Raw genomic sequence first — 24,266 nt, 5'->3', positions numbered from 1 at the left:
TGAGACACTATCAAACACTCGCTTAAAGAATGTTGTGTGTATAGGATCAATATCTGAGGTTGTGGAGTTAGATTCGCTGACAATTTTGGAAAGTTCAATAAGTGTGATACAGGTAAATGTGCTCATGGTTATGTTGCAGAATCTACTGATGTCAGTTTTGACCCCACTTTTAATAATACTAGCTCTGATCAAAGTTATTTTGTTCTTGAAGAACAAAGCAAGCTCTTTACATGTAACTGCTGAGGATGGGGGTGGGACAGGGACAGTGTTTAGCAGCTGGTCAATGGTGGAAAAAAGAACTCTGGAATTTCTGGCATTTTCTGTAATAATGTTGGAGAAATATTTTCTCCTTGCTAGACGGATGGTTTTGTTATAGGTGGTTAGTGTATCTTTGTAAATATTGTAGTGGATAGTGATCTTTGTTTTCCTCCATTTTCTCTCTGCTGCACGGCATTTTATTTTCGTTTCACTAAAATGTTTATTTCTCAGCCATGGGGAGGTTCTGCTTGTGCACCTCTTTTTGGTTTTCAGTGGTGCAACAGAGTCTAACACAGATAATAGTGCATCATTGGGGTTGTCTACCATTTCATTCAGAGAGCAATCATGACTAGTTGGCTCATATAGAGCAAATTGTTCAGAAAATTTCATCATAGCTATATCGTCTAAATTTCTTCTTTGCACTAAGAATTGTTTTGTGTTTTTTGTTAGGATAATTTCCACATTAAAAAGTATATAATGGTGGTCTGAGAGGGGTAGATCAGTTATTTAAATATTATTGATATTTAGTCCAGTTGATATCACTAGATCTAGTGTGTTTCCGTGCCGCTGTGTTGGGTCTGTTATGTGTTGAATTAGATTGAAACTGTCAAGGAGATTTAAGAGCTCAATAGTTCTTGGGTTCTGCTTTTTTATTTACTTGGATATTTAAGTCTCCGTTTAAAACTACTTTGTCATATCTAGTGACACATAGTGATAATAGTTCAGAGAATTCTTGTATGAATATTGACGAGTGCTTGGGTGGCCGATATATAATAACAAAGTATTGATTTGGTTTTGAGCTCTATAGCAAGATATTCATATGATGTGAATTCACCTAGCTCAGTGATTTTGAACAACAGTTTAGATAAGAAAATAGCTGCGACTCCTCCACCTTTTTTTGATTTCCTAGAAACTTGGTGAAAGCTGTAATCGGGTGGACACGCTTCTATTAGAGTTGCTGTTGCCGTGTCATTGTTTAGCCAGGTTTCTGTTAGACATATGCAGTCTAAGTTGTTTTCTTTGATCAGATCATTAACTAGAAATGTTTTGTTATTTAGTGATCTAACATTTAGAAGGGCCAGTTTCATCTGTGGGGTATTAACAGATAAAACAGGGGTTGATAAATCTGTTTGAAGAATATGGATAGTTCTGTGACTTCTAACACTAGTTTCAGGTTTGTAATCATGCATTTTACCATGCCATTTTCTGTTTGTGATGATGACTGGTATGTCTAATAAAATAGCATGGTGGCTGTCCTAGAGTACCGTTTCTTGGAGAAAGTCTATGACACTGAGCTGTTCCATCACAAGGGAATTCATCCGGGGGGTACAGATCTGTGCAGGGCCCATGACCTTGCAGGAGGCTGTTTGAATGTTATGTTCTGTTCCATGGGAGGTTGATTGGGATGCGTCAGTCAGCTTAGACACAACAGGGATAGGGAGAGAAACTTGATTTGTGGTCAGGAGCACGTGACTGATGTTTGCTGTTAGTAGTCAAGATCCTGTACGTTTTGGGTGGAGTCCGTCAGCTTGAAAACGGTCTGCACAGTTCCAGAACACATTGAAATTATCAATAAATCTCAATTTGTGTGCCAGACAGACAGATGCCAACCATGTGTTGAAAGATAGTAGTCGACTGAAGGCTTCTTTTCCTCTGCGAAAGCATGCAATCGGTCCATTGATGAATACATCTTGATATCTGTTGAGGGTGTTCAGTAGCTGGGTGAAATGTTTTTAAGTATCTCAGTGCCAGTTTTCTTGTGTAGGATGTCAAACGAGCCAGTGTGGATGATAATCTTAGGGTTGTTTGGTTTATTGTTGAGGATTGCTTGTACCTCTGATGACAGTTCCTCGACAGATGTGTTGCTAAGACAAATATTTTCTGTCTTTGCCAGTTTAACATGTGCTGTCATGGCATCTCCAATCAAGATAGTGGCCATATGTGGTGTTGTGTTTGCATTTCTAATGTTTGCCTTATCAGTAGCTGCGGAGCCAGTTCTTATCTTATTTGGGTTAGCAAAGATAGGACTTTGTGCTAGACCAAGGTTAACCACTGTGTTAGTGCTAGCAGTAGATTCTTTAGTGCTAGCAGCGTTAGCTCTTGTAAGTGCTGATGGGCTGTGGGTAGTCTTAGCATACCTTGGATCTTGATAATCCTGTGGTATTGTTGTCTGATTAGGCTTGATAGGGGGTCGAACAGCGCCCCGAGTGATCCTAGAGGGGCTTGGAGTGAAATGGGGGATTCCCGATCGCAGCAGACGATGATGTGTTGGATTTGCATGTGTGTAGAAGCTACCATCATGGTGTGTCGGCGATCTGGGCCCTTCATGTTTGTAAGCTGCGTGGCTAGCACTCCTGTGCCTATTTGCCTTGGATTCCACACACAAGGGAGAGAAAATTCTCAGTGGTTCGAATCTGTTTCTGAGTGGGACAGGAGGAGAGGTGATGTGGGTAGAGTCTCTGCCTCGCTTTTTATCCTTGGTGACAGTCCCAACTCCGATGAAGGTAGAAGCGGCGCTGGGCTTCTTTGGTTTAGAGCCGAGAGCAGGCCATGACTCATCCGGTCCACCGGCTGGTGGAAAGAAAGCTGGTTTCAAGGATGGCTCATTAGCCGGTAGCTTAGCCTCCGGGCTAGGTAGCATGGAATCTATAAAGTCTTCGGTCACTCTGATATCTAAGAGGGTTCTGACTCTTAGCTCCAGTTCGACTATCCTCTGAGTAAGTTGTTTGCAGTCTTTGCAAGCCATAGTTCTACAAGGAACAAGCTTAAGCTTGCTTGCCTGTGGTCAGTCTGGGAGAGTAGCCCAAAATACCTCTGCTCTCCTTGGGCTTCAGTCCCTCAGGTTGTTCCTTTTAGTAGTTGTAGTCAATCCACTTTGCCCCAATCAGAAGTATTTGATTTTGAGTAATATCATCAAAAACTATCCAGATGATTGAAACTTCAGAGCATTTCTCCGTGAATAGGACAATAGACAATAGGATAGAAGCCAAGCAGGGAAGCAAGCAGGGAAGGTCAGGGGGAGGAGAGGGAAAGAAAATGCGACTGCCTTCGTTGAGACAAGGTCCTGACAAGGTCCTTGCCTAGCTCCTTGATGAACTGCCACTTGGTCACACCACCTATGTAATGAGGAGGTTGGTATAGAAGTTAGTGTAGGCATTGAGGGTGGCAACATCCAGCACATTGTGCCAGACACCTCTGTGTTCTCCACTTATATGTGGAAGAGTAGTGCAAACCATCTGATCCATTGTGTCCACTCGTGCTTTTCTTTTAATACAGTACTGGATCACAACATTTTTGTCATCCACTGCTTTGCCATCAGGTATGGTGCTCAGAAGGACAACAGCCTTTCCCTTCTTCAGCACATAGCTTACCATAGTCATGTTGCCATTTAATCCAAATTGAATGGCAACATGACCATGAAAACATTTGGAACTTGGCATGTCCCTTCATTTGGATGTCTTTGTGACTTGTATGTTTGGCTTGTTCTGGTAAAGAGTCCTCGCAATCAGGGGCGCCGTATAGGGGGGAAAAGTTAGGACGATTCTAACAGGGGCCCCAAAAAAATAGGTATAAAAAGTAATATATTATATTATGTAAACCATCATCAAGTATATAATACATTTAAAGTATAATAATACAATGAATGATCTCTTTGTTTTTACTTGTGCCCTGTCAATTAACAGGACAAGAACCACAACAATTATTCTAAAACTCACTTGAACATAACTTCCTTAGATCTGCTTTCTTTGTGCTGAGTGAGGTAAGAAGACAGACCTGCTCAGGACTGATATACAGTGTTGTTCACTGAACCTCACTTTCTTTCTCAACACTGTCACCCTCTCCCTTCCTTTACCACTTTTTCTCCCTCTCCCGACCTTCCTCACCAACGGTCTCTCGAGGTACATCAGGGTCTGAGGCAAGGATTCATTGAGCCAGCAATCTACGTGAAGGGAGAAAGCTATATTTGGTGTGGGCTTGTACTGTAGTTTGTTGCCCTGTATCTCAGGCATACAAATGCATTTGGATTATTCTGTATAATATGGAAGATGATAGAACATGATAATAATCAATCAATAATGCATCAATCCTGCATCAGCAATTTCAGACTGTTGTTACTTATCCCTGGCATACTTCACTTGAAAGATTGTATGGGGATATAGGGAGTGCCATGTGTTTTGATTTTTTTTAAATGGATGTGCATTTGATCAGTAAAAAACTCAGAAGCATTGCACACATACTGAAAACTCGTCCTGAGAGATGCAGTTTGGTGGGCTATCAAATAGGTAATTGCAGGGATAGTGAAAAACTCACATTTATTATTAAAGACTGTTATCACACCATTCAGACTGGGAGTGCTAATACTATACATGCAGACACATCTTGCCCCTTCATGCCCACCGCCCCACTATGCCTGCTGGAAACGTAAAACACGTACACAATTCCGCTAAGCTACCTAGGTGGAAGTGAGAGAGTATGGAAATGGTTATGACTATACTGGTACCATTTAGTCATTTACATTTAGTCATTTAGCAGACGCTCTTATCCAGAGCGACTTACAGTAAGTACAGGGACATTTCCCCCGAGACAAGTAGGGTGAAGTGCCTTGCCCAAGGACACAACGTCATTTTGGCTCGGCCGGGACCTTCAGATTACCAGCCCGATTCCCTCACCGTTCAGCCACCTGACTCCCTCTGCTACCGATTGAAAAAGTTTGATTTAGAACCAGATTTAATAATCAACATTGGCATTTATTGTCACAAGTTTATAAGTTTCTACTATTCACAGGCCCAAGAATAAGACTTGTAAATCGTCAGACCAGTGTCAGTTTAAGGTGATGCTAAACATCTCATCCATGCTGGGGTTATCTGATGTCACAGTAGAGACACAGGTTATTCCCTGTAGATCTGACCACCAGCCCTCAGAGAGACCCCTGTCCAGAGGACAAAAAAAACTCAAAGGGAATTGTTGATATCTGGCATCCCTGGATTTGTTTTTGTTTTTTGGCTTAATATGATAATGTTTTTGATCTTCCCTATCATAGCTCTGCAGGTGTAATATTGATCAACTATAAATCATCTGTTTACTGTATGCTTATGTAAAACATTGTAATGATGTTTTGAGAGTCTATGAATGCCCTTATATGTACATTTACTTTGCTTTTAGGAGACATTTATCAGATTATCATCACATCAACTTGTAATTAACTGGTTTGTCCATAGCCTAATTTAAAACGAGGATGGAGGAAGTATGGCTTCATTGCAATGGTGGAAGGCTAAAATAATGACCAAATAAAAAACTAAGAACATATAAATTCTAAACAAATAATACTCATAATAATGCCACTGTACAAAACGTTCCTCTCTGTATTTCATATAATGTTATTTGACTAAGAGGAATGTGTCTTTACACACAACATCCAAGAGTGCAAAAACAATTACTAATACGGGACATAGTCTATCTTCATGGAGTCAGGCTGTGTGCCATTTATTTAAAAGATGTGGCTGTAGCCATCTTTCTTCATGTTACTTGTTTGTTTCTTGTAAACAATAAAAAAATAAATCATAGGGCCTCCTAAATTGCATGGCTGTGAGTCTGCCGTGGCGTGGTAATTCAATCTAAGTGGTGTGCTTGGGCACACTTAATAACAGCGGATATTGGCACTTCACTAGACTGTATGAGAGAGAGAACTGTGAGGAAAGAGAGAGGAGAGAAAGAGACAAATTAGAAGCCAGACATCTGTACCAAGAACAACTTCAGGATTGTACAAAAATAATTACCATGTTAATGAGAGACAAGCCTAAAGCATTCATCAATAATGAACATGCAACCAGCCAGCATGTCAGCCTCTAGCACAACTAATCAATCTACTTATCAATATGGATGCAGTTACTGTAGTTATAAGGGTGGTATGAGATGCAGATAAAGACCCTCAGCACTGAAAAGAGACTTTCCAAAGGTGTGTGCAGTGTGCAACTATGACCTGCTTCTGGACCAGAACCAGGTGTTACAGAGAAATATTTTCTCATATAGATCCTTACAACAGTCAACCGCTATCAAGTCTAGTTTTCAGGAAATGTCACAGCTTTAATTTGTTTAAAATGTTTTGACCCCTTTCTGTCAGTGGTGTGAGATCATTACAATGAATTAGTGTTTTTCTGACATATACTTGACGGTGTAAAATAGGCATTTCCCATGAGCAATACAAATCATTCAAAGTTCAATTTCACAGCCAGACTCTTTCGTAGCTTACGACCTTACATAGCCCAGGAAGGGGGATGGAGAAGGGAAGAAGAAAAATAAATGGCATAAGAGATAACAAGGAGACAGAAAAAACAAAAAGATAAGGTAGAGAGAGTGTAAGTGGGAGAAAGCTAAAGAAAAACTGTACATAGAGAGATGTAGACTGAGATACAATGTGTGTGAGAGAGAGAGGGATAGAGATGGAGTGGAGAGAAAGAAAACAAAGTGAGTGTTGGTGAAAGAGAGAGCAAGAGAGGGAGAGAGAGATTGGATTCCCGTCTGTTTAAATGACCCTCAGTGTTTGAGAGATTGACAGTCATTTCCTGGTCATAGTCAGTCCTTTTCAGCTCGTTCTGTCTGCGGTTTCACTCATCCTTTTGTGTTGCTGCTTCTGTGATTTACCTTTATGATTCTCTTCTGGATCCATTGATAAAATCAATGGACCTGGATAACTCCCTGGCCTCTCTGCTCAGCCTTGAAGGCTGACAGCACCTTGATGTATGTGTGTCTGTCAGCACAAGGGACCTCAGGTGCATGGTGGTACGAGCTTTGCATCAAGGTTTCTCAAAGAGCTGTGATTGAGAATGTGGGTTGGGGTAAAGAGAGAGAGGGAAAGAGGTGTGGTGTGGGGAAAAAGAGAGTAAAAATCTAAATTTGAGAAAGTCTGAAAAAAAAAACGATTTGTGTGGGAGTCGACCGTACACACCCAGAGAAGCCTAAACCATTCTTGAGACACACTACACTTTTGATCCAGTGAAACATGAGACTAATAAAATGTTATTCGTTCCCACGAGTTCTAGGTCTTCATGGGTAATCACACTGGAAATGGCCCTTCTCCCAACAACTATTTTACCGTCAAACCCCAGAAAAATGTTCTGCTTAGTCACCTTCCTCGGAACCAAAACACTCTGTCACTATCAAGGTCTTCTTAACCAATTAGCACTGGGCAAGAAAATGCCTGCTGCTTCCATACAACATCAAGCACACTAAGGCTGAATCCCAATACTCTCCATTACCCCTTCCCTTACAGCTGGAGCTGGTGGTGTCCCAATACTATGGGTAGGGCTACGACGAAGGGGTATACACCCCTTAAAACCAAGTAAGATCGGGAGTTTACTTGAAACCTAGGGCTATGTGAATACTGCGCGACCAGCAACAATGGCGGCCAGATCATCCAGAGAGTCCAATAAATGTAATATTTTTGGCTTAATTGATAAAAAAAATGACAGTCTTGTTTTGTGGTATACACAGTCCTGTACATATATATTTGCAACAATTTTCCTAATTGAAACGTTTCTAAAAATCGCTAGTTTGGTACGCTAATGTTACAGTGCTGATTTGCAAAATAGTCCCGCATTTCTCTGACTAGCATGTCTACAGTACCCGTAACCAAGTGGCGTCCCATTTCTTAGGGATATGTAGCCCTTACCCCTCAGTTTCGAGGGCTAGGGGTAAATTAAGGGCTAGGGGTAAGGGGGAGTATCGGAATTCACCTAAAGTTTCCTGCCACCCTGCCCCTGAATGACTGTTTGTGCCCCAAACCAGTCAGGACTTTGTTTAACACTTCAGGACTAATGGATATTTTAGCTAACCTGTCTCCCAAGGATACTTCAAAAAGACGAAGTTCCGTCTTTGAAAAGAAGTCAGCAATCTGAGACTTAAATCAACTTTGACTAAGATCTGGAAATTAGGCTTTGATTTGAAATCAGAGTGGGAGCTTTGAATTGAAGTTTTACAGGCAAAAGTTGTTTTATTAGCTTCGAGCTCTCTCAGTTGCATCTGTGGCCTAATCATGCAGAAAATCTACTCTATGCTTTCGACCATACTGAGGAGGATGATATGCAGATACTGCGGTGCATCTGTGAATCCTTATGAGGACAAAGCAGACATGCCACAAGTTCCCAGGTATGTATTTGGATGAACTGTAGAAAACTGACAACAACAAAGCTGCCTGGTTGTAGCAGAAGTGTGGTCAACATTCATAGCCTCAAATCTTCAGCCTGCAAGTCCAAAACTTTTCTAAATGACCTAAGGAGGGATGTTAACTAGCGTTACCTTGTTCTGGGTGTGTCCCTGACCTGTAACGCAATTTTTTTGGGGGGGGGAGTTCACGCACATGCCATCACTGCACACCCACACTGGGACATTTAAAGGACGGAGAGGCCGGATGGATAGGCATGTTAGGTGGGGGGGGGGGGGAAGGACGCCATGTTTGAGTAGTGGGGTAACAACACCTCCAAGTTCAGCATGCAGGGTTAATGTCCTCTCTGTCATCTCCTGCTGCTTGGAAAATGCCTCTCACCCCTCTCTCAATTCTCTGTCTTCCTTCATCTCTCTTCTCCTCCTCCCTCTCTTTCTGTCCTGAGACAACCCACTGTAATCCTGATACTCCCGAACCTGCTGAAGACACTGGACTGGAAGGAGAAACAAGGAGGCAGCAGCACGGAGGCACCACATTCATCGTAGTGACAGCACATTAAATCCTGTGACATGCAAAGGTCAGCGTGCAGAACTTCCAGGAGCTGCCTCAGGAGCTGCTATGCTTGTGTATTTCTCTAATCCCTTTCCTTTTTCTCTGCAGTGGTTTCAACAATCGATTCATTCAAAAGCTTTACTTGGCATTTTAGTTTGTGTTGACTCTGCTGTGTATGTATTTATTGTCGTGCAGGTCTCCAGTCCATGAACATTGGTAGAATATGAGGATGCATGCACATCAAAAGTTATGTGCGGATATTACTGTGCACTGGAGTACCTCTGTTCTTCTTGTTGATACAGTATGGGACATTCAAGTGGTTTGACCCCTGAAGCTGAAAAAACACCACAGCAACTCCACAGAAACTGTGCTTTGTTCAGAGAAGATCACATAGGAAAGGCTATCAGTACATTGTGGTGAGATAAAAATCACTGACATCACTCCAGGGCATTCATATATAACATTTATTGCTGTGTTGTCAGGCCTACCTTTGATGCCAAGGGGTTTTCTCTAAAGTGATGAGACCATATTTGAAGCTAAAACAGCCCTTCATGGTTGTGCCATGACTCTCCCCTGAAACCCACACATTCATGCTTTTCCCTCATAAACATTCAAAACATGACATTACGCGCAAGGGCGGAACCCTCCATAAAGTATGTGGCTAGTCTAATTCAGGGTTTCCCGCAGCACTTTGCAGTTATGGTGGCCGCCTAAGCAACACACGCCTGCCGCCTTAACTACGTTGTCCACGAAAAAATATGGCTAATTTGTTTTAATGATTGTTACTCTCCCTTTCATTCCAAACCATGATTAATGGCAATCTCCCTTCTCTGCAGAATGCATGTAAATGTGTTTTTTGAGGAAAACATTTGCCCCCCCCCCCCCCCCCCCCCACCTGGTCCGCCGGCAAACCATACCACCTTAACTAACACATTTTCTGCGGGAAACCCTGTAATTTATAACCCAACATGGTATAGAACAGACAGTCAACAGTGATTGCATGACAATGAAGTTCATCAAGAAAGGTCAAACCTAGGTCATTAATTTTTCCTCATCACCTCAGTTTTTGAAAAATCTAAACATTAAAAACACTAGGGATACAACAATATATTCTACATCTGGCTAAAAATGAACATCACATTTTGTCATGTATGTTTCAATGGCATATTGTGAAAGCTGTTAAAGGAAGACAACGTTCATGGTTACAGTGACAGCTGGATATCAACCTAGGAGTTCTGCTACTACAGTTGGGTGTGAGTAGAAGGAGGAATGAGTGCATAATGTATTGTTTAAAGAAGGAAAAGCATCCTATCGCAATCCCAGAACCATGCTTAGGAATCTTGGATGTGCCAGTAGCTGGATATGTCACGGTAGGTTATGACACTCAAATAAAGCTTTTAGAGAGATCAGCAATGTTTTCCTTGACCTTAGATTTAATAGCAGAGGAGGCTAGAAACAATCCTAGTCCAGGAATGTCTATGAATGAGAAATCTTCCCGTGCTCTGAGAGAATATGGCTGTTCCCTCCTTAGGTTAAACCCTGGGATTCCAAAGTCCAAAATTCTGAGAGTAACCAAAATTCCCAAGTTCTGTTGCTTGGTTGTCTACTCCGTTCGCCAGACCCGACAATTTTTCTTTTTTTTGTTACGTTATAAAACTGGAAGCCACTGTCAGACAAAAGTTTCAGAAAATACGTTAGATAAATTGTACTGGTAAGGTATCAGGACAAAGTGACAATGACACCCACTCCTATATTATGTCTTCTAAAAAAATTGTAGAATAGAAATGACACTTTCATCATCCAACATTGACATCTTCATAAATTTACTGGAATACAGTAAAATTCTTGGTCAAATGTAATTCAATCATGCAGGCAAAGTCCCCTTCCAATACGAGGTGCTACTGGTCTGGTCCTCACATCCAGTATCCCACAGTGGAGCGGGAGGACATGATGCAACAGGAAAGGTGCTTGAGTCTCATTTCCACAAGTATCCTTTTGTATCAAAGAGTTAGATATTCCCCCCAAAAACAGTCATGACTGTCCTGTGTGTTGATGGTTTGACAGGAAAGGACAGGAAAATGTATATGTAACACAGGTACTTTTGTCTATCGGGACTTTTATTTTGACGATTTTATTTTCTCCGGCGCGCTAGCGGGAGATGAGAAGACTCCTGGGTAGGAGAAGAGCTAGCTAGCTGAAAAAAAGCTGACTCCATGATCGCTGTAGAAGCTAACATTGTTACGTTGGAACTGTGCTATCAGACAGTGGTGCACGATCAGTTGAAGTTTGACAAGTTCGTGTATGCTACCATTGTTGCGTGAAACTGAGGACTTATGTAGAGCCGAAGTCGGTTAATTGCGGTATTGGACGGAGAACGGTGTTGCAGACTGGCTGAGGGGATGAGAAAGATTTGCTAGAGCCGTGAGTCTCTTCCAGAACACTGTTGTTTTTTTCGTAATTCTTACCGGAGCAATTTTGAGAGTCCTGCTATTTTTGTGAATCAGTCATGAACAGTGTTGGAGCGAGATACGTTTATTTCCTTCTACAAACCAATTGATTGCACTCGACAGTGAACAATAACGTAAACGATCGTTTTTGAAGGAGTGGTTTATACGTTTTTTCGAGTTTCCTTTTTTTTTCTAAAGAGACTGACGATCGCTTGTGATCAATATTTGATTTTGGAGAGACATTTTTTCATTTTTTTTGGCGATTTGGATTGCTAGTTTGTGCGTGCTGCATGTGAGCTAAGCTGTGCTGTGTGCGGGCTGAGCTACGCCATTTTGTGTCAGGAAGTTTTCCTGAGTTTTTGTTTACCTTGCCATCCTTACGACATCTCATTGTCCTGCCTCAGTTGTTAATCCTGTCATCGGAAATCTTCAAGTCAACGCATCAAAGTCGTCAGAAAGAAGACTGGTATAACAGTTCAACACACGCACACGCACACACGGACATTTCACTAATACAAACTGTTTGGATGTACTGTCAATTTGAACTGTCAATTTGTGAATTCAAGTGTTCTAAGAAACATTTCTGAGGTGTTAAGAGGTTTTCTTTTAAGTGTTACATTTTATTAATAGATTCAGAATGACAGTTTATTGTATTTTTGTAACTTTTTGTTATTTTATCCTATTAAAGGAAATAGAGTAACATAAGGGAGGCAAAATAAATGACCTGTTGTTAAAATTAATACATCTGACAATATCTTATCAAGTTACCTGGGGTAGGGGCGTCTCACTGGCACTATTAGGATTAGGTGGGTGGGGATGTGGAGGTAGGCTTGTGTCCACCACATGCACTTCAGGAGGCCAGCGTATCAATATACTTATCTGAAGCCTACGCTACTTATTCCTGTAGTACATAATAAAATAGTGTCAGGTAAAACCTATACACAGAGTGCATATTGAGACTCAAAGCACTAGAGTGGGGACTAAGCTCCTTTCGCTCTTTAAGTCTTCCAGGGTAACACTCTAATTTCCCCTACAAGGCAAGACTTACAGTCTTGTTACATACAATTCCCCTCTTCCCTCACTCATTCACCACTTCCTGTGTAAATTGAGAAAAACAACCCCATTCTCCACATTTGTTAGCATGCAAGACTTCTGTTGTGCCTGTCCCTTATGTGGGCGCACACAGCTGCACATTCGATCTGTCAGAGATCATTGTTTCCTCTGTTGAGGGAAGAAAGGAGCCCAAGGCCCAGGTGAGGAGATAATGCATGCTTTTGCTACTTTAGGCAAAACTCCTCTACAAAGCCCTACCTCCTAGGCTGAACTGTGCAGCACCTCTCTATTTATCCACACCTCAGCAGAACTCCTCATCTGCCAAATGGAGTGCGACCCGTTGTCTCTGTCTGCCAGAACAGATTGATATTATATCCTTCCGTTTCCACATCGATATACTCCTCCTGCCAGCCTCCTTCACCTCAAGCCCTTTCCACCACCCTGCCTCTTCAAAAACACTCTCTATTGGCTTGATTAGCTAGTTCAGTTACTATTTTGGGATTTCCACTACGCCAAACCTGATAGATAAATAAATACAAAATGAAAAACACAATAACAACAGTTAAAATTCCTCCTGGTTTATAAATCATTTCTTGGTGTTGTTGCTGACTGGTGTAGTTTCTCGCTGCTTTGTTGCAGCAGCCCTCTTGGTCTGTTTGCCTGTCTGCCTGTCAGAGTGTTGGTGTGTGTATTTGGACAGAACCTTCCAGGCCCCATTTCTGGCTACCAATGTGGGAGATGACCATCCAAGACCCTGCCCGGGCCGTCTACCTTCCTACAGGGACCACATTTTCCTCACCGACCATCTGACTGCCCAACTGACCACACTTGAACTACTTCCCAAGATAGCATGAAGTAGGATGGGGGGTTGTAAGTTAAAGAGAGTAGGGGGTAGGTGAGGACAGGCAGTAGGTTGATTTTGGAACACGGAACGTCACTTGACTTCTCTCTGCCTCAGAGGGGACGGAGAGGGACAGCAATGGGTTATTTTAATCCAATAGTAACAAAGAGACTTGAAAAAAAGGCGGGGCTGCTCAAGGTTTCATCTATTTTTTCGGCAGGCGCCCACAGCTGTTTGGCTGGAGCTCTTCCCCTTGAAGCCCACCTCCCCCGGCTCAACTGGCCGTCCCCCCAGCCCCCCTTGTCCCCCCGCCCAGGGGTTGGCAAGGAAGCCCTGGGGCTCGAGCTTCAGACCCACAATCTGCCGGCCCTCTCTGGCTGAGATTCCCCCCTAGTCCAGGTTGCCTGTACTGTTGCATTTCTTCACCGCCGGGGGAGCCACAGAGCTCGGAGACAGCAACGAGGTCAACGACAAGCTGCTCAGCGTCTCAGACAAGTGTTCGCTGTTCCCTGTCTGGCTGAAACCACAGCCCTCGATGGAGGAGCCAATGCCGACGCCCAGGTCCTCATCTGATGGGTCCATGGAGTCCTCCCTGCCATAGCCAGGCCTGGTGCTGCCTCTGCCACTGCTCTGGCTCCGCTGGTGGCCCCTGGTGGCCTGGAGAGTGAGCGTGGACAGGTTGGGCCTGGGACTGAGGGTCTTGCCTTGGGGGTACACCCCACCCTCGTCTGGGAAGGGTAGCGGGCAGAGCAGAGGCAAGGGTAAGGGTGCCATGGGGAGGGGAAGCTCCAGGATTTGTGGGGGGGAGACGCTGAGGCTCAGACCCTCTTCCAGGGTGGTCTGGAGACTGCCCTCGGAGCTTCCTGTGGCCAGGGAGGAGTCACTGTGCGACGGGTACTAGGAGACAGATGGGGGGGGGGGGTTTGGGTGACATGACGGTAAGACATTAACTTTTTATAAGTCACCATCATGATAATTCCTAGACTCGTGATTACTCCGAAAGTATTTGCCATAAAATGGCTACTGAATACATATTCTTAAACATACACCGGTCTTGATCCCAGTTCTGCAACATCAGTCCTGTATCAAAATATATTCTAAAGTGAAAATAAGGGCCACTTTCTTTGACAGGATTCTATTCCTTTCACCTGCCTAAAGATTGCCTTTACAACTATTCCACTGGCCACTTCTAAATTCAAGACTAAAGTGTGCGACTTGAACTTCAGTAAAAATCTGCCATTGACCTCATTTAGGCCAGAGAACTAGTTCTGCAAGGTCTCCTCCGGTCCAGATAATGAGGTTTCTAGGATGTGCATTTGTACACTTTGTTCTCGGTTGCTAGGCAGCACTTTCATTTTGAGTTTGAACTGCCAGCTGCGCGGATGCATGCTGTTGACCTGTGGAGGTGCATACCTGAGTACTGTGACCTCCAGGAGAGAGCTGGGAAGCCCAGGAAGCAGGCGAGGTCAGACAGAGGCTCCTGGAGGTGCGCCCCCTACGGGCTATCGGAGGTGCTGGGATGGCAGTGGCCGCAGGGTGGAAGAACTCTGGCAGGTGGAAGAAAGGCGAGGTGCAGGCGCTGGCTCTGCCCCTTTGCCCTTTTCCCCAAACTCCTTCCTTGTCCCTGTTACAGGAAGCTTTGCCAACAACAAGTAGAACATGCTGACATTACAATGTGGTGGTGGTCTGTACCAACATGGCCACTGTTCCCGAGGGTCAGAGTTCGGTGGTTGTGTTCCTCACCTGGGCTTTGGGTGCATGGGGTGCCTCCATGCGGCTGGCTCTGTTGGAGTTTCAGGTCCAGGAGTGTGTCTCCCTCCTCAAGGCTTGAGTTCAGGACCCTGCACGGCCGGACCCCATCTGCCTGATCCTGGACTTGGGTTTGCTGGCCCCCTGCCTCGTCCCCTCCGGCCTCCTCTGAGCTGTGTGAGTCACTGCTGTCTTGCCCCTGGGTACAAAACAACACCAAGTTAAAACATGATGAAATGAGGCACATTTACCCTGCTGTGATTAAGTTGCTTTAATTGTTAGAATAAGAATAATTTAAACATCATAGTTGAGTCAGGCAGAAAGCTCTTCTGAAGGTCAGAGACAACAAGGTACAGTATCTGTGGAACTTCATCAGGATGTAGGATGCAGGATGTCCATCCTCAGACCATTTCACCCCTCCTAGCAAAGCTGCCTTAGACCCATCTCAGCTTGAAAACAGGTGTAATCGTCTGGGGAGTGCACTGCCATTCCTTGATGTGGTGGCCCCCCAGTCTCCATATCTCTGGTCTGTCTTTACTAATCCCCGTCTTTCCGTCTCTCTCTCTTCCCTGCCTCCCCCGTCACCTCCTTCCGCTCCCTTTACCTCCTCCCCTCCCCTTCCTCTCCTCCTCTCCCTCTCTTCACCATATCCCCCCTCCCCTCTCTTCCACATCTCCCATGCTCCCCCCTTTCTTTCCCCACCCTGCCCTCTTTTCCCTGCCTCCTCCCTCCTAATCAGTGTGCTGTACCTTTACGGCTGTTCTTGCTTACTGGAGCTTATCTCCCTCCTACATTGAGGCCATTAGATTATTACAAGGGGGTGGGGGCTCCAGAGGAAGGAGGGATGATTGAAAAGAGAGAGATAGAGAGAGAAAGGGCAAGAGGGAAGGGAGAGGTCCATCGAAGCCAGAGAGGTATCGGTGTGTAGAAGATAAAGTCAGGGAGAGGAATGAGAGGAAGAGGAGATAGCACCTCTGGGTTTTAGCCACACAGGGTGGCAGATTAAGGAGATTGGGCCTCCAGTGACTGGGCTATGAGACACCCAGTGAATTTGTCCACATGACCATTTACTGTAAATAGTGGTCACATGATGCAGGGAAGAAATCATTTATTTGGTTTGTTCTGCTATCCTGAAGCAGAAGAGAGAGAACCCTTTAGAGATCTGTCCTCTATTCCACAACTTTAACTAAATTACATCCAAAATAACCCACATGCTCTCCCCCTCTCTCCTTCTTTCTGCCATTTTCCCATACACACGGACACACACAAACACACCAGCATACACACACATCTCCACTCTCCTGTGTGTGTACCTTCACCTCATGCAGCTGGTAGATGGTATGTTCATCCAGGTAGATGATATGTTCATCCAGGCTGAGGTCATCAGGGAGTGCTGGAGAGGATGACTTGTCAGAGAGCTGCTCAGACCTCAAAGACGCCTGCTCGATCTCCGCCATCCTGATCTGCTCTCGCAAGCATAACATTTCAAAGTCAAAGTGTATCAGAGAGAGAAGAAAACTAAAACGGACACATAAAAATGTACAGTTTTGAAATCCAATGGAGTGATGCCTGCTAAAAATATACTAACATGTTCTCGTGGGTGAGTGACACTAAGGGGTTCGTAAAGAGACGGCTCATATGCAGCAGTAAATTACCACTGCAGCGAGGATGGAGGGAGGGAGGTGAATAAAGAGAGCAAGACAGGCTTCGCCAGTCTCAGATGTAACTTGTTTGCTGAGGGAAGGAAGTCTATTTACAGTTTTTTCCAATTGTTTACACGCAATTTTGGAAACAGGGTTAATTTTTTCAAAATATAATCACAATTATCCAAACACCACACTCATACATAATTCCTAGGTTGTTTGCAAAATGACACACTTCAATCAAAACATAAACACTAGTGCTGTCAAACGATTAAAATATTTAATCGCGATTAATCGCATTAATGTCATAGTTAACTCGCGATTAATCACAATTAATCGCACATTTTTATCTATTCTAAATGTCCCTGATTTCTTTTTGTCCCAATCTTTTTTCAAATTTTAATGCTCTTATCAACATAGAAAAGTGGTTCGGATTGCTTTGTGCAAATATTTTTTTTATTGAAAACAACATTGCAATCGCCTGGCTTTGACGAGGGGGCAGAGAATTCGCATCAGCTGTGTGCTTGGCCATCAAGTGGTATTTCAGACTGGACGTGCTGCGATGATAGCTCAGTTTACAACGACAAAACACACAGATCACTGGTCTTGTCAATAGAACCATTTGGCAACTTTTTAAAAGCAAACTTTCCATTCAGAATCTTATTGGCATCCATTTCGGCATCTCGCGCTCGTCATCCACTCAAAACGTAACGTTAGTCTACTACCAGAGAATGTCTAATATCCGTAAACGGGCTCTGCTACTACTCTTTAGCCAGCTCGCAAGCCAAACGAGTGTTTGGCGTGCCTGTTGTTTTGTTTCCGGTCTAGCTAGGTCCGGTGTGGTGTTGTAGTTTTTCTAACGTCGGTAGTTGTTGCAACAGCATGTGAAAAAAACTACAAAGTTTGCTAGGCCAAAAAGAGCGTTAATCGCGCGATAAAATAGTTGACGCCGTTAATTTGGGTTTGCGTTAACGCCGTTAATAACGCGTTAAACTGACAGCACTAATAAACACATATTTGTGAAAATGCTATCAGTCCTCATTTTTTTGTCCTCAATGAAAAAAAAAAACACATTTGTAAAATAACGAATTTTTGGAAATAGCATGTGCCAGATTTTTGGCCAGGTTTCCAAGATTTGTTACTGTAAGAAGCTCTTAGCGCTAAGAGCTCGCTCCCAAGAAGCTCTTGGCGTTAAGAGCTTCTTAACGAATCTGGGAAACCCGGCCCTTGTTATTTAAGGTATCATTTAGATGAAAAAAAAAAGTGACAAACCCACACCATTCTTCATGATTAGTTTGAGATATAGGGAGAATGTACACAAATAGGCCTACTATAAACTTACCAATCACTGCACAACACTGCTGCTGCAGACTGAATATTTCAGTTATTTATTTCAATACTTACAGTATTTCGCATGATAATCAGTTACAGTCATCAACTAACAATGAAATCAATGAAACAAATACAATCTGTAGACAAAAAAAAGTTACTGCATGAAGTACATACACTTTGACGCTGAAGAAAAACTGCTGTAAAAGCAACAAAAATACTGTAACTATTCATCATCTCTCCGTCTGGCTGGATCAGACCATAAGATTTCATCCACATCACAGGCTATGTCTTCATTGGCAAGGCACAGTTGGAAGAATCGCCTTGTGTGATGAATCCACCCCTGCACAGAAGCTGCTTCGATATGATCACAGGCCTGCTCCATGGCCCGAATGAGGGGCCAACGGTCATAGGGCCGTAGGTCGTATACCTTCCACCGCCATGCTGGAAAAAATGCTGTGACAATCTTGTGCAATCTGTCAAGAAATGCAAGTATTAGAATTGCATTATAGGGTCCCAGATTTGCATGGTGGTGGAGGACCCCATTTTGTATAATAGCAGCGCAATCGGTGATGTTACCCCCTCGCTGCCCTGGCACATTGGTGATTGCCCTGTGTCCAGTGACATTTCTCGCAAGGTTAAATCCAGCCTCATCCACGTATATAAATTCATGTTGAATTTCTGCAGCATCCATTTGCAAGACTCTCTGAAACACAGTAAAATACAATAGGATGCTATTCAACATCTATTGCACAGTATTTTTTTGTGCCAGAACATTATGAGTGCACAATACCACACCATAGTAAGAGGAACAATACATACCTCCACATACTCATTGCGCAGATGTTTCACTCTCTCTGAATTTTTGTCAAATGGTACCCGATACAGTTGCTTCATGTATATTTGATTTCTCTTGAGGATTCGACCTCATGTTGACAGAGATACTCGTTGGATGTCATTGAAAATCTGGTCATCATCGATGTTATTGGCTTGGATTTCTCGCAGCCTGATACAATTATAGGTCAAAACCATGTTCACCATTGCGGCCTCTTGTGCACGAGTGAACATAGGGCCCCTTCCACCTTGATGTCCTTGACCCTCAATCCTATGTAAAAAAAATATTAAAAAATACACATGCAGGCTACTGTCAAATGTCACAGTAAACAATATTGATGATTAGTACAGCAAGCGTCAGTTTCAATGTAGTGTGTGGTTAGCTTACCTGTTTTCTCGATGAAATGTCCGAATTACAGACGCAACAGTATTTCTGCTGAGATTTGGTTGAACTCTTTGCACAGCTTTCATCAGTATGAGTCCATTAGGGATGTGCATCTCCATCACTGAGGACGATGCGATACACATCTCGATGCACTGCCAACGATCCGATACATTAAAGATACATAAAAGCAACTACTAATGCGATACGATTCACCCCTATTGCGATGCAATGCGATTCGACACGATGTGATTCAATGAGATGCGATGCAAAATAATATAATTCGATGCAATTTAATATGGTACATAATGATTTATTTATTTGTCAGACAACAAATCATTAACATTAAGTCTTTGACAAAAGATAACATGTATGTGTATAATGCGTGTGTGTGTAAGTGTTCTCTGAATATAACTTTTTTTTTACTACACCTGGCAGTCACAACGCAGTTTGCTTCATCCTGAACATGTGGATCAACTGCCTCACACACAAAATGTAACTAATTTGTCCTATTTTAAGGTTTTTCTTTAGGAATATGAGTTGATCCACATGATCAGGGTGAAGCAAACTGCGCTGTGCTGTAACTATGTCACCAGCTGTGCTGAACACTCTTTCAGAGGGTACACTTGTTGCTGGGATGGACAGGTAGCTCTTTGCCACGGCTGAAAGCAGTGGAAGATCCACTTGTTTTTTCCACCACATCACCACTCAGAGCTAAAGAATCCCTCTCTCTGTACTTTAAGATTTCTGCCCTAACTCTCTCCCTTGTGGTCTTCATTGTTGTTTCGCAGTGAGGAACTCCCCAAACATCTGGTCCAAGGCTGTCTTCTTGAGGGGGACATCATCTGGAATGGAACAGAAGAGAACAGTGGATTATCAGTTGTGTTAAAAAATATGTCAAAATTATGATTTACAATCTATTTACTTATCTTACTATATATAACTATCTTACTATATATGTATTTACATAATACTATATAACTATATATAATACATGTATCTTTAAACAAACATTGTTTTAAAACTTTTGGCACAGTTCCTATCAGAACAAACCTCTCTCTTCCTCTCTGTGGGGGCTCCTGTCAACTTCTCTTTTATCTGCCTGGCCCTCATTCAGTGTGCCACTGTCACCTGCTTGGCCCTCATTCAGTGTGCCACTGTCACTTGCCTGACAAAAATCAGTATAATGGAGACTAGCTGCTAGATTTCCTTTTCCAATTTAAGTTAGACACAGGTAAATTCAATAACAAATAGAGTTTAACTACGGTATATATGGAGTATATTCTTACCTCTCCCTCCATCATCACCACCTCTGCTGTTATCTTCATGAATATCATGTCCTTGGTGCTGTGGTCTTCCAAGAAAGCCAGGTCTTTGAAACGTGGATCAAGTGCTGTGGAATTGTAGAGGAGGTCTTGGAGATATGTGTAGCGACCATCAAAGTCCTGTCTGAATCACTCCTTCATCAGAGAAATTATCAGTAGATCACTCTCATCTAGCTGGAAATGCTTCTGCAGTTTGGCCTGGATTGGGGAGATCATTGAGATGGTGGGTTTTTTTTCCTCACTGAGGAGTGTGGTTGCCACTTTCAGTGGGGACATCAATTTGATGACCTCTGGGATCAGTGTCATGTCTTCCTCTGTCAGGCTGGCTAATCCTTCTCCCCTTTTTATCTTCCTTCACAGCAGGATGTTCAATACAGCAGGCTGCTGCTCCCAAAAACGCTCCAACATGTCAAGGGAACTGTTCCATCTTGTGGGAACATCGTGGACGAGCTTGTGATTTGGCAGGTGTAACTGGGCCTGCATTTCACGTAGAACCTCAGTTGCTTGTGGGCTTCTGTGGAAAAAAGTTGTCATCTTCCTCACTTTCACCAGAAGCTCTGACACCCTGTCCACCTTCAACGATTTTTGCGAGGCCAGATTGCATGTGTGCGCTATGTATCGCACTCATCTCTGCATTAACACCAGCCACTATCATGTTTTTTGTGACCAACGCTGGGTTCTTGTCTTTGATCTTCCACTCGCAACAAACGTCCTTCAGTAAAACTGCTAGATTAACCCCTGTGTGAGCCTCGTTGAACACTCTGGTTTGTAGAACGTAGTTTTGCAAAACCCACTCGTCATCAATGTAGTGTGCCGTGACTGTAACATACGAGTCAGTGGCGCAAGACGTCCAACTATCAACTGTTAATGCAACTCTCTGGGCATTGCTCAATGACTCAGCACATTTTTGTTTTACTTGTTTGTTTTACTTTCTCGTACAGAAGAGGGATTTGTTTCTCTGTGAATAGTTTTCTATTTGGAATGTGGTACCTTGGCTCCAGTACGTTGAGGAGGTATTGGAAGCCCTCGTTTTCTACAACACTGTAAGACTGGATATCTTTACAAATAAAGAAGGCAATGGCTTCGGTTATTGCCTTAGAACGAGCTGAGTTAGTGAAAAAAAGTGGCAATACTTTGCTCAGTCTGCTTGCTAGGTCTACTGGTGGAGCTAGCCACTGTAGCCAAAGCCATAGCTGAATCCGAGGAGGAGGCAGACGTCTCACCATGTCGCCTCTTCAGGTGAGTAGCTAAATTAGTCGTGTTGCCGGTGTATTTTATGGCAGCACAACATATTTTGCAGATTGCATGGGTCTTATCAAATTTACCATCTTTCTACGGAAATCCAAAGTGTTGCCAAACCTGGGATTTATTACAAGTTGTAGGGCTGTGTAACTCTTCATCCGCCATGGTACCATTCCCGAACACGCCTCAAACTCGGCGAAACTTGGCAGAGAGACTTCACGAGAATCTGCCACTGACAGCAGTGGAGACCAGAGCGCGCATAAGAAACTATCTAAATATAAAATTATTGGTCACAAATCATTGGTCAAATTTAAAAAAAATAAAGGTGTTTGCATGCACATAATTCTATATGAATAAATCGGATCATACCGATGCAAAGATGTTATAAACGATGCATCGCGATTTCATCCTACATTGTATCCGGTGCACACTTTTTTGATCCGGGCCATCGCATCGTGAGGTTTAATGCCGATGCATCGATGCGAATCGGTGAATCTTCCCATCCTTAGAGTCCATGGTTGATAACATGGTGTTGCACGGATTTCTTGAGTCAATTTTCTTCTACCTAGGCCTCTTTCTATACCTCCTTCTCTTCCTCTACCTAGGCCTCTTCCTCTACCTCCTTCTCTTCCTCTACCTAGGCCTCTTCCTCTACCTCCATCTCCTCTTCCTAGGCCTCTTCCTCTATCTCCTTCTCCTCTTCCTCTATCTCCTTCTCCTCTTCTTCTACCTCTTTCATCTCCTCTTTGAGCTCCCCCTCTCATTCTCACTCTTCCTCTTCTTCTTCTAGCGCCTTCCATTTTTGTTGAAGACAGGTGAACTCACCTGCTGCCTTTTATAGCACACCTGAGTGCTGCGTTTTCAAATTAGCATGTGTGCTTCCACACCTGGTGGATGTGATTATCCAATTAGTTCATAAGTGTGGTCTTTGGCAATCTGGGGCTTTGTAATGACAAGGAAGTAACCTCACAATCCTTATCTGTGTCTAAGGTGTGAAAATGTGTGTAGAGTTTTACAAATCCCTGTGTGTAATGTTTTGCAAAAAGGGTGAAGCAGACTATGTGTGTAATGTTGTGCAAATTTGTGGAGGTGTTTGGCTCATTGGAGTAGAATTTTGCAAATTGTGTGGAAATGTTTATTTTAGTGTGTAAACAATTGAAAAAAAAACAAGGTTAGCAACAATGGAATAACTGTGAGGTGAACTCAGAGGTTTTCTACAGTAAAACTGATTAAACCAGAAGAACCGGTGGCCCTAAACGTAATCTTCTATAACTGGTGTAAGGAAAAATTGGTCAGTGTTGTGTGGCATCATGTCTCATTCAGTAAGATCATAGTGTGTGTGTGTGTATGTGTGTGTGTGTGTTTGACAGTGAGTGAGTGAGTGAGAGAGAGAGAGAGAGCGCTGAGGGATTGAGCTGTTTCAAGTGTCAGCCTGACACAAGGTCAGAGTAGTTAAAGTCGGGCTGAGGTCAGACAAAAACAGTGACATGAAGATGCACGCCGGTCACACACACACAAGCGCACACGCACATGGGGCAAAGACATACCATTGGGAGCATTGAGAAGTGTCTGAAGGACAGACAGGAGACGGGTAGCAGCAGGATATCATCAATCAAAGAAGGAAAGAGGAATGAAGGGATGAAGAGATGGAAGCATGTAAAGGAGGACAGATTGTATGTCAGATGACAGAGTCTGCAGACAGGCAGGTGGTAGGAGTGGCAGGTGAGGAGATTCGAACTCTGGTTGTTTTCTGTACAGGACTGCTGCATTCCATCAAAGTGAGTCAGGTGCAGACTGTGTGTGTGTGTTTGTTTTTATACCTGTGTGCTTTTATGCTTGTCTGTGAATGTGTGTGTGTTTTACAGTGTGTGCACAGTGTATATACAGTTCAGAACAGTTTTTGAAATATCTTTCCTTGATTGTAATAATTGTGTTTGTGTGTTTACTTGAACAGTATGCATGCTGTGAGCAAAACCACCCAGCTCTGACACTTGCATGAGTGCAGTAGAGCGTGGACATGTGTGCAAGAGTGAGTCGATGCAAACGCCACGTGCAGGTGTGTGTCCATGTGCTCAGTGCGGTGGTACTGAACATCGTGCGTGTGTGCAGTGTTCAGTACCTCTTGCAGGTGGCCCTTGCAGTCCTTGCACATGGGAGGAGAGGAATAGTGATGGAACACAGACCCTGACAGGTTGTCAATCATCAACATCTCGCCCTCAAACGAGTCCTTAATGAGAAGGGACACACTGTCCAGCCACTGGTTCTCCTGCAAACACACACAGACAGAAAGACAAACACACACCCATACAAGCATGCATACACAGACAAGCAGGCAGGCAAACGTGCACAATGCACAAAAGCACATAAGTAGCCAAGCATGAGTACACTCACTCACTCTCACACACACACACACAAACACACACAGAGACAGTTTTAGACAGGAATATCAT

General features: G+C 43.3%; 2 protein-coding genes across 2 annotated transcripts in view; both read right to left on the bottom strand.

Moving 5' to 3' along the window:
• Window positions 1-10,103: 10,103 nt before the first annotated feature.
• Window positions 10,104-24,266, bottom strand: part of cacna1ia (calcium voltage-gated channel subunit alpha1 Ia) — a 442,500-nt gene continuing 428,337 nt past the window's right edge. The window contains 5 exon segments of the mRNA XM_084676906.1: window positions 10,104-14,209; window positions 14,726-14,974; window positions 15,168-15,260; window positions 16,273-16,527; window positions 23,936-24,082. Of these exon segments, the coding sequence (XP_084533032.1) occupies window positions 13,514-14,209; window positions 14,726-14,974; window positions 15,168-15,260; window positions 16,273-16,527; window positions 23,936-24,082 (1,440 nt within the window). The 3' untranslated portion in view covers window positions 10,104-13,513.
• On the bottom strand, window positions 20,277-22,319 carry LOC146253652 (uncharacterized). The gene is made up of 4 exons (XM_084676744.1): window positions 22,230-22,319; window positions 21,708-21,906; window positions 21,087-21,498; window positions 20,277-20,926 (listed from the first exon to the last, which is right to left on the bottom strand). The coding sequence occupies exons 1-4, from the start codon at window positions 22,317-22,319 to the stop codon at window positions 20,704-20,706; spliced, it is 924 nt and encodes a 307-aa protein (XP_084532870.1). The 3' UTR covers window positions 20,277-20,703.

The sequence above is a fragment of the Hypomesus nipponensis genome, chromosome 17 (genome assembly GCF_054491055.1).
Source record: "Hypomesus nipponensis isolate SF chromosome 17, ASM5449105v1, whole genome shotgun sequence".
Taxonomy (NCBI): domain Eukaryota; kingdom Metazoa; phylum Chordata; class Actinopteri; order Osmeriformes; family Osmeridae; genus Hypomesus; species Hypomesus nipponensis.
The sequence above is the reverse complement of the archived record's forward strand: the minus strand, read 5'-3'. Positions and strand labels throughout refer to the sequence as shown.